The following is a 13,793-nucleotide window of genomic DNA, read 5'->3' as shown; positions in this document are numbered from 1 at the left end:
ATTTAATAACTTAATGATGAAAAGTATTATAATTTCTAATTAAAATTTTTAAACGATAATTAAATTTTATTAAACTAATTTTTTTTTAAATTAATAATTTCTTAAATAAAAATTATTAGACTGCTTGCCATAATCCTTATTTTTGCAATTTGTTTCGAAAAATAAATTAAATTTACAAGGAATATTTTACACGTTAATTAAAAATTTTATAAATATTCTACAAGTTATATTTTAAATAATGATAATTTTTCTTGTTAAGAGTTTTACTTAAACAATAATTTATTTTATTCTAGATGATAGAAACAAGAACAGAAATTTTTAACGAGCGACATTCTTATCTTTTATATAATTAAATGATTTATAAAGTAACAAATGATTTTTTTTAATGGTGGAAAGTTTTTATTCTCCAAGAAAATATTATTTCTTCTCTTGCACAGTAATTTCGTTAACAAATAAACAAAACTACAAATTTAACAGAACTGAAACAACGCGAAGAAAAGAATTTAAGAATATTTTATTCAAGTCATAGAAAGGGATAAAAATAAATATCATATTTTCAAATTTATATAAAGATTAATGTTGTTTTTTACATAAAATATGATTTTAAAACGTTAAAAATCTCTTCTACAGTTACATACTAGTATGCTATTATAGATTACTGATAACTTATATAAATGAGTTTTACTTAAGGTTATCCATGTGAAAATCTAAATTTTTTTTTGTTCGAAAACTTTCTCAGTTGAATTGACAACCTGCAGGTTTTTAGTGAAAAGATCATTTACGCTTCTTCTATTTTGCATTGAAACCATTTGTTAGAAAAGTCTATTTGACTGGTTTCAACTTCACCTGTCATTCAAGAAGAATCACTCTGGGAATTGTGTACTGTCTGTGAGATATTTTTTTTTGCCCATTATACTTTTAAAGTTAGCCTTCTATTGTATCATTCTTCAACCATTTTTTTAAATTTGCTAAAAATAATAACTTTTATACATATATTAATTAATTTATTAGAACTACTAATTTTACTTTAATATTACTAAATTACATTTCGATAAAATTGTCGAACATAAAAACGTGTGGAGATTTGTCTGAATAGTACGATAATAGCATAAATCTTATTAGTAAAAATTAAATTAATTACATTTAATACTTCCTAAATAAAATTAATTTAGCTTAATATTTAATGAAGGTATCTTAAATTTTCAGTATTCGTATCGTTATCTTAAATATAGATAAATGAATACGTTTTAATTTAAGTATAAAATAACATAAAGTCAAATTAATATAAATATACACTGTACAGTTTTATTTGATATTTAAAAATAATTCCACATATTACGAATTATTTACGAGCAATTTGTCAATAAATTGCAAAAAAAGGTCTAAAATAAGAACTTTTAATTGAATGTACTAAAATAACTTCAAAGATTGTGGCTGGAATAATGTTTCTTTCCTGTGTACTTGAGTTGATACTCTTTCCTCATTTATCAGATTCTCTGTCAGCAACCATATTACCAAGTTTACAACTAGCACACGTTGGAAAATCCGCAACAATCAACTGCAGTATATCTGGCCATCCAATCCACTCTGTACTTTGGCGAAAAGATCTAAATCCCTTGTCACTCAGCAGTAGAGTCATTTTGGTATCCAGGGACGTGTTAAAGTTGGAGAGCGTACAAAGAGAAGATAAAGGAATGTATCAATGCTTCGTCTATAACGACTTGGAATCTGCCCAAGGAACGACAGAACTTAACCTTGGAGGTACGAAACATCAATATTAAAGAAATATTGTTACGAAATGTGATATTTTATTAGAAAATAAGCTTCAGATGTATAAATTTATTTTTTCTTTATTTTTAAATTTTTTAAAACAGTCCACTAAAATGCAAACATGTCCACATAAAATGTTTAAGTACTAGTATAAATATTACATAAAAAGTGTGTATAGGCCTATAGAAAATAATTTTGTTCAGTTCTTAAATCAAAAATTATATATCGAATAGTTCAGGAAAAAAAACAATCATTCCAATGGAAGTGATAGTAACTACAAAAGGTTACCATTTCGTTGAGTGAGTTGTTACTAAAGCTATATATTTTTTTATACATCTTACAATATGTAGCATCATCATCTTTCTCCTTTTAGATGAATGATGTTGTCATCTCAAATATCTTGAATTCGAAAGATTTATATAAATCATCCACAAAAATTGATCTTTTCTCATCTTACCATGTTTTTTTATGAAATAGTAAACTAAAGCTTACAAGAAAAAAATTTGTAAACAACTTTTACATTATCGTACATTTCTTTCATAAACTGCAAACATCGCTAACAAAATAAGTACGCTTAAAGAATCTAGCAAGAATTTTACACGCATTTATTTTCTTTTTAATATTGATAATTTAATATATGTTTTATATATAAAATAAGTTTAAACTTGATTTTAAAATCATTTATAGACGATACTCCAGAATTTCAAGAAGTATTCCCTCCCCAAACGATTCAACCAGGTCCATCTCTATCTCTCAAGTGTGTAGCCACAGGGAATCCACTTCCCCAAATTATTTGGAAATTGGATGATTCTTCCATCCCAGAAAATCATAGAATTAGATATGGCGATTACGTTACCAAAGATGGTGCAGTAGTTAGTTATGTTAATATTACCAGCGTACAAACAGAAGATGGGGGAGAATATCAGTGTACTGCTAATAATGGAGTTGGAGAAGTCAGTCATAAATCAAGAGTAAACGTATTAGGCCCTCCAGTTGTTAGAAGAATGAGAAATCTAACAGTAGTAGCTGGAGAATCGTTGAATGTAAGATGTCCTGTAGGTGGATATCCATTAGAAACCATTCATTGGGAAAGAGGTTAGTTATATGCTTTCATTACTGTAAATAATTTTAGTCTCTTCAAAGAACCTCGAGTGGTTTCGTGAATAAGTTGAATTGCAATCATCTTTCTTTTTTTTCTTGATAATACGTTAAAAAGCTACTAAAAATTCTGACATTATCGATTTAAAAGTTAATAGTTTTGCGCTGTTTTTAAAATATATATACGTGTTAAATGTGAAAGAAGAAAAGATTAAAAATTAATCTACATGGAAGGAAAAAGTTCATTTATATAAATTGAAAATTTAAGCAACCGATCTCTATTTTCTACAAAGATAACTTTATTAAAATTAACGAAATTAAGATAAATTGTAATTTTACGGATTACGATCTTTCATTTTTTTAAAATTAATAATACTTAACGAAACATAAGCAGAATAAAAAAAAATTACTTTTCTTCGAAAGGATATTAAAATCAAGATTAATTAAGAAGAAAATCAAAACAAAATTCTCGATATTTTTATTTTAAAGATGCGTTATTAAAATTACTTTATAATTAAATTTAATTTCCATATAACGATGAAAATTTGAGAACATAAAACTTATAAAAATATTAAATCTTATAGGATTATATACGTATTTTAATTTGTGAAAATAATGAATTTAAAATATAATTTAAGATTTGTAGTGTTTTCTGTTTCTTTCTAATTGTTATTTTTCTTTATAACAGCTGGAGTAAGATTACCTTACAATCACAGACAAAAGGTACACGACAACGGTACTCTAGAAGTACATCACGTTGAAAGAGCCACAGATGAAGGACCTTATACGTGTGTGGCAAGAAATCGAGAAGGTCAAAGCGCACAGAGTACAGTTCTAGTCAGAGTACAAGGTACAGAATAAATATTTCATAAAGTTTTTCTCTATTTTACACAGCAAAAAAAAAAAAAGAAAAAAGAAACTACATATACCTTTTCCTTTATATATATAAATTATGTTTACGTCAAATTCAAAAATTTATGATAGATTTTCTACTTTTAACGAAAAATCGTTGCATTAAAAAAATTAAAAAATAAATAAACTAATAAATATGTATATTTAATAGTTAAAAGATTATATTTATAAAATTAAAAACTTTTTCATTTTATTAATTTAAAAACATTCTGAATGAAAGATATATAATAATATTCTTTGAAATTTTTTAAAGTAAATATATCATATTTTAGATTATTTAAAAAAAATCTATTTTAAATGGTTTGTTTATGCATTTATATATTAAAAAGTTTAATGTTTATTTAGAATAAAATTTCTCGTAAGACTTCTTCTATTAAAAAATTTAATTTTTTAAGATACATTTTTATGGAATAAATTTAAAATTGATTAATACTAATTTATAAAAAATATATCTAAATACCAAAAATAATTACATATAAACATTCAAATGAAAGTAATTACTTTAAAATAATTTTAGCAAAAAAAATTATATTTTAAATATCTCATTTAATGTATTTTTACAATAAAAAATTTAATTAGAAAAAGTTTACGTTAAGAATTTGAATATTTTTATTAAAATATATTTCATTTTATAAAATACATTTTTAGCAAAAATTCTGATCTAGAAAAAAAATCTATTTTTTTTACTAAGAAAAAAACTTCGAGATTAAATCCTTTTAGTTTATTAAAAAAATTCTCGAGCAATAACTTTAGCGTAAATTTTTAAAAACCCGAGAAACTTGTTAATGGAAAGAGAATACTTACTGTATATCAGTAACGAAATCTACAGTCAGACAAGAAATTCACGTACTTATATCAGTAAAGGAATGATGTGTATCGAAAAGTGGTAACATGTGGTGCAGATATGGCATTCTTTTTGTACCATTCTCGAATTTTGACTTACATAAGTAAATCAATATATTTTTCCCCCATTTGTTATTACATATGAACAAAGGTAGAAACATCGCAAATAATCATTTCTTATCTATGAGTTAGCTATTATATGATTTTTTTTCATAACTTCCTGGCTATTTATGTGATATCCAGATATGGAACTAGTCGGATATAGAGTCTATATACATGAAAATATTTTTACTATGAGAATAAATGTAGTAAAACACATTTAGACATTACTCGACTACATATTGGAGATTTAATGATATCGAACGTCTAGGAGATAAGCAGAATAAATCCATGTTTCAGGAAAGGGATTTAGGATACTCTAGGGTGATATTATTGACTAAGTCGCTTGACAAATTGGATTTTATCAACGTATATTTTTATTTATTTACGTTTTACGTCGAGTAATTAGTTTTCAATAGCAAAAAAATTCTCTCTGAAAGAAGGATGATAATCTTGAAAATCAACCAAAATTGTTTTATAATAAAAGAAAAAATGAACAATTTATGTTAATTTTAGTAAGTTACTAGATATTAAAGTGGTAATTTGTAAATAAAGCGAGAGTAATTTTCGTATATAGCGACTAACAATAGATCTCAAGCGGAACGGAATTTTACATGAAGCTACTCTTGAATATTTGAAGCTGACAACAAGTTCTATTCGTTAATTAAAACAAAGCTGTTTACAGCTTTAATTAGTATTAGATAATTGTTTTCAATTTATATCCTTACTCATGATAGTATAATACATAGAAATTAAGCATTAGAGTGTAACAAATTGGTTTCAAACGTATTAAATTGCAATATTTACTTTGCTTTTATTTGTAATTTAATGTAAACACGATGTTCAATTTTTACTTATTTGCGATAAAAATTTATCGAATAAAATTTACTCATTTATCCATCTTGTGTATATAATTAATGGGATTTTAATGTAATTTTTCTGTTTATTTTCTAGTAAAACCCGTCATCGAGCAATTTTCCTTTCAGAAATCCTTAAAGGAAGGAGAAAGATCTTCCGTTTCGTGTACAGTTGGGAGTGGAGATTTACCCATCAAGATACGCTGGTTTAAAGATGGACAACCAATTCCCGATCACAAAGGGATTAGAGTCAATGAAGTGGCTGATTACTCTTCAACACTTTTATTTGAATCTCTAGGATTAGATCACAGAGGAAATTATACTTGTATTGCCAGTAACGAAGCCGGCACTGTCAGTCATACTGCTTCAATGGTAATTCATGGTATGGTTTGGTCCTATGAGTGTAGGGTATATATTTTGAATCTATTTTGTGAAATTTTATTAATTATAATTATAGTTGTAAGCTATTAAGATTAATTACCTTTCAATTAAGCTAAACTGTCAATCATTAATAATCCAGTCTTATTAACGTGCTAATAATTATTATTCTATCGATCGAATTCGGTAAATGTACCAGAAAAACTAATGCTTACAGTACTTGATTTTATACGATCTTAACTTAACTCGTGAATTAATAAATATCTCTAAAATGATGTAATACGTGCCATCAAAGATAACAAAAAGATGATGAAGAGAGAGTTTTACTACCAAATCTCATAAAGCTTCAATGTCTGTTGTAAATTTCAAGATATTGAATTGGACAATGACAAAATGGTACCAAAGATAAGGCAATGTACAACCTCATAAAAGACCAGAATGTAAGAAATCGAGTTGGAAATGCGATCGTAAAGATTCAAATAATACTTTTTTTCAATCATACAAAGTTTTTCTTTTATTTAAACAAAAACTACAAAACAGAGAACATATATAAAATTTTCTCTTTAAAAATACTCAATATAAACTTAGAATTACACCAGTTCACGAAAAAAGATAAGAAGACATAGCGAAATCATAAAATGTTAAATTAGTAAAGAAGACTATAAAAAAAAGAAGAGAAAATGTGTGTGTGGTTTGTTTACAGAAAGAAATGTAAATAAATTTATAAAAATCTTCCATATATAGTATATATATATATATATATTTAATTTAAGATGAATTTTTCTCTTGTTTTTCTTTCAATTTTTATGCTTAGATTAATTTGGTATTGTTTAAGAAAAAATGAAGAAAAAATGGTGGATTTTCGCTTTGTGGATAAGAAAAATGTTCGGATATTGAATCAAGTATTACATTGTTCGTTCCAGTTCCACCACGTTGGGTTATTGAACCATCCGATGCGTCCGTTGTGAAAGGTAAAAGCGTCGTGATCGACTGCCAAGCTGAAGGATTTCCACAGCCAAGAGTACGATGGACGAAAGCAGATGGTAGTTACGAAAATTAAATATTTTATCACCAATTAATATAAGATAATTAAATAATAAATTAAATATTAATCATCGTTTAGAATAAAATATTTAACCGAAATTAAACATATCTATGCTAATATATGGAATAATATAGATTTATTTCTTTATGATAACTACACGATCATATCGATTTAATAACTGAATCTCATAAATAATATTGGCTTAAAGCCAAGATATTTGGCTTTTATCCAACTTTGATCAATGTTTCCCTCCTTAGAAATACCAATATAATAAAATTCTGGCTAAAATTGCTGAATTGTCCAATAATAAAAAGGAAAAAAATATATAAAAAACAATGGTTGAATACATTTTACTTTATAGGGTTGTTGAACTTTGAAACCATTTCGTTTTTAAAAAAAAATAAGAATTATAATTTAAATTATTTTGTTTATTTAAATGGAAACAAAGAAAGGAAATTGTTCTTATTTTTTGATAAATACGCTCCATTAAACTCATGGTTATTAAGTCAAATTATCAAAATTTTTTCTATTATTTTATTAATTAAAAGACGTTTAAATTATTTAAAAAATTAAAATGCATATTAAAATGATATTTTAAATTAATTTTTTAAGGCAATAAATAATTTTAATTGTTCATTGCATCGCAATTATTCATAAAACTTCTTTCAAAATGATTTTTTGAAAAGAAAAATAAATAATTTATTTAATGTTGTATAATTAAAATTACCCTTGCATACCAATTAAATTCATCATTTAATAATAACACAATTTAAAATTATTATAGCAATATAATGTAATTATAAGCATAGTTAAATTCTTGATTGTGTTCAGTTTAGTTTTATTTAATTACCAGTTTTAAATTGTTCACTTTTATAAAAATTCAATTAAATTGATTACTCAATATATGAAAATTATTCTTAAATGCATCATAACTTAAAGTAATTAAATGATCGAAATGAAAATCATCATTAATGCCATTATTTATCTGAATGCCATTAAAATATAACTAAATATTTAAACACGATCAACTTAAAATTATATTTACAGCTAAACAAAATTCATGATGAATTATTATTATTATTATTATTATAACTTGAAATTATTTCAGTAAAATGTAATTAAAAATCTTTCATTTAAATTCGAATGCAATTAAAATTGTCATTATTTGTAACAATTAAAATTATTATTAATCTAAAGATAATTAAAATTAATTAAGGACCAAGATAACATAGCTTAAAATTACTACATCATCATTAGTCTGAATTTTATAAATTGAAAGAATGTTTTTACTTGGAGGCATTTTCTTTTTCAATATTAAAAACTTTGTAATAAAAATACAATTTGAAGTTTTTTTGATGTGTGTTTTTAGGAGATTCACCAAGAGATTTCAAATCCATCGTCAGTAGTCCTCATCTCCAAGTTTTCGAGAATGGATCTCTTGCTATCCACGATGTCAAAGAAATAGATTCTGGTTATTATTTGTGCCAGGCTTCTAACGGCATAAGTCATGGATTGAGCAAAGTCTTGAAACTAAAAGTGCACAGTAAGAAAACAATTTTCTAATATTTTACGGTCGCTAACAGCCAAACTTTCGTACTATTTTTATTTAACTTGCATAACTCTTAACTATTACTAAGTGAAATTGGTTGGATGAATATGTATAAAATGGAAACTCGCAATTTCTTACGGTCCACGATCCTTTTACCTAGCAATTTTGGAAGTTTATTTTGTTTTTTTTTCCTATTGCTAAAATAATTTTATACTTTGTCTAAACGGAGCAAAATTCTCCATTTATGATTATTGTGAAAGTATTTTTTCATATTTTTTATTTTATTTTACGAGTTTTAAGGGTGAGAATCAATAAAGAATCGATGAGAAGATAACGTATTTATCAATACATTGTTTTATTATTATTTAAAAATAGAAAATTAAGTATTAAAATAAGCGAATTTTATTAAATTTTATGCTTAAATTATTATTATTATTCTTTATCCATAAAAGAATAACTGATGAATAATTTATTTTCTTTATATTCAATTATACTTTTTACCTATGTTTCAATGTTGGATAACTAGAAATATATTAACTATATTANATTATAATTGTTACTTTTAATATATTTTAAACTTCGTTTTTAGATACGAATTATTAGAAACTATCGTGGCAACTGGCGTTACATCAGAAGTATTGATTCGTCAAGCTGACAGAAGAGATTCCGCTCTCTTTACATGCATTGCTACAAACTCATTTGGTCGAGATGATACCAACATTCAACTGATAATACAAGGTACAATATGGATTTAGTTTGATATTTACTATAATTATGTAGCCATTTTCAATGATTAAATTGTACGAATAGATTTCATTATTGTATAAACTTATAATCTGTACGTACTGGTACATGTTAATTTTTATTGTTAAAAATTTAAATAAGATAATTAATAACAAGGAGATAAGCCAATTACCGTCACGTGGATGAAAGATAAATTACCTATTAACCCTCAAGCTGATACCAGGTAAGAATTTATTATATATACATATCTACTGTTTCTAGAAATAAGAATATACGTTAGAAAATCAAAATCGAATTTAGTTTCATATAGCTTGCCTATCGTTAACGTTGTTTCCATTAATCATCTTCTAGTCAATTGAAAGATAATTAGAGCCTTTAGTGAATTCGTTAGATAAATATAATCATTTAATATTATTAAAAACATACTATTTTATTAACTTCTACTGTTTAATGATATTTTTAATGATTATATTTACAATTTAATTGTCATTAATTGAGTTAAATAGGAAGCAATTTCAATTGTTTGCGAACTACAAATCGATCTGTGCAGAAATTTTTCAATACAACGGTAAATATGTACCATTTAATAATAAAATTTCTTCAAATTCTCTTCTAGATTAAGGATGTAAGAAATGTAAGAGAGTTATCAGTATTCATAAAGCTGAAAATGGAAAAAAATGTAAATAAAAGAAACGAAATATCAAATATGCAGTTCTGACTACAGGAAGGGCATATGTGAAAATTCAACAAATTGAATGTACACAACACCTGTGGCTAAAAAAGAATCAAGAGATTTAAAAAGAAAAAGAGAGAATTTGGAGAAGTTGTGAGCGCAGGGAAAAATCTCATTGCCAATAACAGAAAATCAAAAAAGGAATGTTTACATCTTCAGGCTAAGAAAATGAAATTGACCTCTACTCTGAAAGATTTCCGTCAGAGAAAATAAGTGATATTATAAAAGTTCCTCCTTTTTTATTTAAGAGTTTTCTGAAGAACCGACTGCCGTAATGTCTTATGCGGTTTCTTTATTCTTCTTCTTTACTTTATTTTTTTTTAACTCGGAACTTTTATGATATAACCCAGTAAACGGAAATGGTACAATTGTTTACAGGAAACTAGCTTAATGTTTGCTCCGAGTTTCTTATTTCACATAATAAAGTTTCAAATGAAGAAAAATCATTACACCAGAGAACAACCGACTCATCACTCACTGATGGAAAATGGCAAAAGGGAGTCAATCTAATAACCCAGCACACACACTACAGATGCTATTAGAAAGTATTGCTATTTCATTACATTTTTCTCAATATAATCTATCATTGACTTAGAAAATAAAATATTGTAAATTTATAATTTTTTTTCTAAATTGCAAAATAATATATTACTTTCTTCCGAAATTAAAAATGAAGTCTTACACTTTAATTACAATTTATAATATCCTGAAGATTAAATTACTTTTTGTAAAATTCTCATTTAAAAGAATTATTGATATTATTTTTAAAGTTTCAAAGGAACATTGTTCTGAAGTTTCTTACTAATAAAACATTACAGGCAATAATGAATTAATATATTCATTGTTATCAAATAACTTTTTTTATTATAAGTGTCATATTTATCTTTAGGCAATGTCATTATTATGTAAGGTCCTAAGAAATCCATTTTGCCGATGTTGTCTTTATGAACAGCGTAATAAATGCATTAAGTCATGCCAAATTTAGAAAAGGATGAATGATTACTACGTATCTATCCCGTGTTGATGAATTGCATTCTGACTTAGCTTCGTGACAATAGAGAATTCAATAGAATATCTTTTTTTTTCTTATTATCTTTGCTGTTAAAACTGCGTAAATGGGTTAGAAACTATTAATTTTTGAAATTTCATTTTATTCTGTTAGAATTAGTTCATGCATTTGAAATTTCATAACATTCGTTTCATTCGTAACAGAATACAGTACGATCGATATTTTCAAATCTGTTAGAAACTAACAATACTCCATGAATTCGGAGTATTCATGGTTGGTTTATACGAATCTTTTCGCTTCTCTGGACGAATTTAGATCGATAATGTCATAAAAATGCCTTATCGAGTTCAAACTTTACGCTGATGAAATTTTATTACAAACCTTTTTCATGTGCAAATGTATAAAAACTTGTTTTAAGAATATATAAATAAGGAATTTATCAGATTGTCTACTCGAATATCATTGACTATCGAAGCAAATACGATCAATAGCATCGAAATGATGACTAATACGTAAAAACGGGAGCTATTGAAGATAAAATAAAACGAAAGTAATGATAAAAATGTATAATATTCCTTCCTTATGAACGTAGAATTAAGTAGACATTAATTTTGTATGGAAAAAATAGTATATTTTATGTACACAGAACTATTAATGACTAAGAACTAAAGCAGGACATCGATCGAAGTGACATTATAGTATTTGCAGAGGCGTTAGTCTTCTCATTGAGCATAACTAATCTAAAAGTCTAGTGCCAAGTTTCTCTGCCAAAAATATAATGCTTGATTCTGTATATAATATTTTTATTTAACGAATCAATAGCTGTATTTTTCGACATATATTTATATAAATTACTTTTACTATTTTTATTATTTACGTGTTTTTTTTTCTTTTAATGTTGAAAAAGTTTTCTTACTTTAAGACGAATTTCTTTCTGTTAAATTTATGTTAAAATATTTTATAAATGAAACATTTGTTAAAATTAATCAATTCTGAATTATCATTGACATTGAGGGATGAAAAAACTTCAAAAAACAAGAATATGTCAGAAAATCCAGATGGAAAATTTCTGATATAAAATTGATGAAAAGCAACACGGAGTAACATGAATAGCATCATCCCACTAAATGAAATTTATTTATAATCTTTAAAAATATTTAAAGTATTAAAATAATATATTTAAATAAAGTTTAAAATGCACGTTTGTTTTTTATATTTATAATAAACTTTTTTTAATGTTTAATTTTAAATTTAAACATTAAAAACTTAAATTTTTAATTCCTTGTTTTTCTTAAACACAAAAAAATAAATTTAAATCTATCCTTTTTTTTTAAAAACTGTTACCACATTTCTATCTTTTAATACGTTATCAAGAATTATACTTAATGTGTTGAACGATTTTTTTCTAAGTAATTCTTCTTTTCTTATATTAAAAGGGGATTAAATCTATATTTTGCAAGAGATTTTATTTCGTTATCCCTTGCCAATTTTATGTATGTAATGTAACAAACAGGAAAATAAACGTTAATCCAAACGCAAATAAAAGATGTAATCCTATTTTAGTGTAAATGTTCTCATATCAATCATCATTTTTTTTCTTTAAAACGATAAACTAAGATAATAAAACATAGATTAATGAAGACTTACAACTACAATCTGCCTTCATTGTATGCGTATGGAATAAAATAAATGAAAATTTATTTGTTGTAATTCTACTTTATTTTTTGCCTTTTTTTGAGATTATAATTGTTATTTTTAATATATTTTAAACTTCGTTTTTAGATACGAATTATTAGAAACTATCGTGGCAACTGGCGTTACATCAGAAGTATTGATTCGTCAAGCTGACAGAAGAGATTCCGCTCTCTTTACATGCATTGCTACAAACTCATTTGGTCGAGATGATACCAACATTCAACTGATAATACAAGGTACAATATGGATTTAGTTTGATATTTACTATAATTATGTAGCCATTTTCAATGATTAAATTGTACGAATAGATTTCATTATTGTATAAACTTATAATCTGTACGTACTGGTACATGTTAATTTTTATTGTTAAAAATTTAAATAAGATAATTAATAACAAACAATGTATTATTATTATTACGTTATGATTACTTATTAAATAGTTTCCTTGTTTATACATTATAATAAAGCGAAGACTTTAAATAATATAATATATTAAACAATCAAACTTAATTTATAACAGATAAATTACATTTAAAATGTATTTATATTTAAATTCTATTCGAAATAATTGTTATGAGTTTTAGAAAATATAAAGAAAATTTCGATTAATTATTAAGTTGATAAAATTAATTTATTTTTCCTTAAATATTATAGCATTTGAGATAAATATTTTACATCTTTTATCAAATATTTGAACTACTTCGAATAGTCGGTTAATATTATAAATTACATAAATTTTAAAGTTATATGCAACTCTAAAAATAATTATCTTCTAGAATCTGTAATGTAGCTAAGTATCGTCATAAGGAGGCATGGGGAAAGGGTTTGCATATAAAATTACCTTTGTAGATAAATTAAATAAGAGTTATGCACACGTAAAGAACGTTTGGTTTATATCTCGTTATTTAACTATCAAAATATCATCCGAATAATTAATTATTGAGTATTTATTTTAAATTATTTGTTAAGTTAAAGGATATGCCTCTCTCCTGAATACGTCTATGCCTGCAATTACAATAATAATCTGTTTAAATATTAATTATATTATAACTAATTAAAAA

At 25.0% G+C, this 13,793-nt stretch overlaps 1 protein-coding gene across 1 annotated transcript in view; it reads left to right on the top strand.

Annotated features, from left to right (window-relative positions):
* LOC111642560 (Down syndrome cell adhesion molecule-like protein 1 homolog) overlaps positions 1–13,793 on the top strand; it is a 106,037-nt gene that overhangs the window by 57,993 nt on the left and 34,251 nt on the right. The window contains exons 8-17 of the mRNA XM_023388919.1: positions 1,492–1,761; positions 2,458–2,865; positions 3,557–3,718; positions 5,677–5,961; positions 6,881–7,000; positions 8,372–8,564; positions 8,640–8,660; positions 9,141–9,289; positions 9,452–9,518; positions 12,820–12,968. Coding sequence (XP_023244687.1) covers positions 1,492–1,761; positions 2,458–2,865; positions 3,557–3,718; positions 5,677–5,961; positions 6,881–7,000; positions 8,372–8,564; positions 8,640–8,660; positions 9,141–9,289; positions 9,452–9,518; positions 12,820–12,968 — 1,824 coding nt within the window. The remainder of the gene's footprint in view (positions 1–1,491; positions 1,762–2,457; positions 2,866–3,556; positions 3,719–5,676; positions 5,962–6,880; positions 7,001–8,371; positions 8,565–8,639; positions 8,661–9,140; positions 9,290–9,451; positions 9,519–12,819; positions 12,969–13,793) is intronic.

Source organism: Centruroides sculpturatus, unplaced genomic scaffold (assembly GCF_000671375.1).
Source record: "Centruroides sculpturatus isolate CEXI.00-Female unplaced genomic scaffold, Cexi_2.0 scaffold3, whole genome shotgun sequence".
NCBI classification, from domain to species: domain Eukaryota; kingdom Metazoa; phylum Arthropoda; class Arachnida; order Scorpiones; family Buthidae; genus Centruroides; species Centruroides sculpturatus.
The sequence above is the reverse complement of the archived record's forward strand: the minus strand, read 5'-3'. Positions and strand labels throughout refer to the sequence as shown.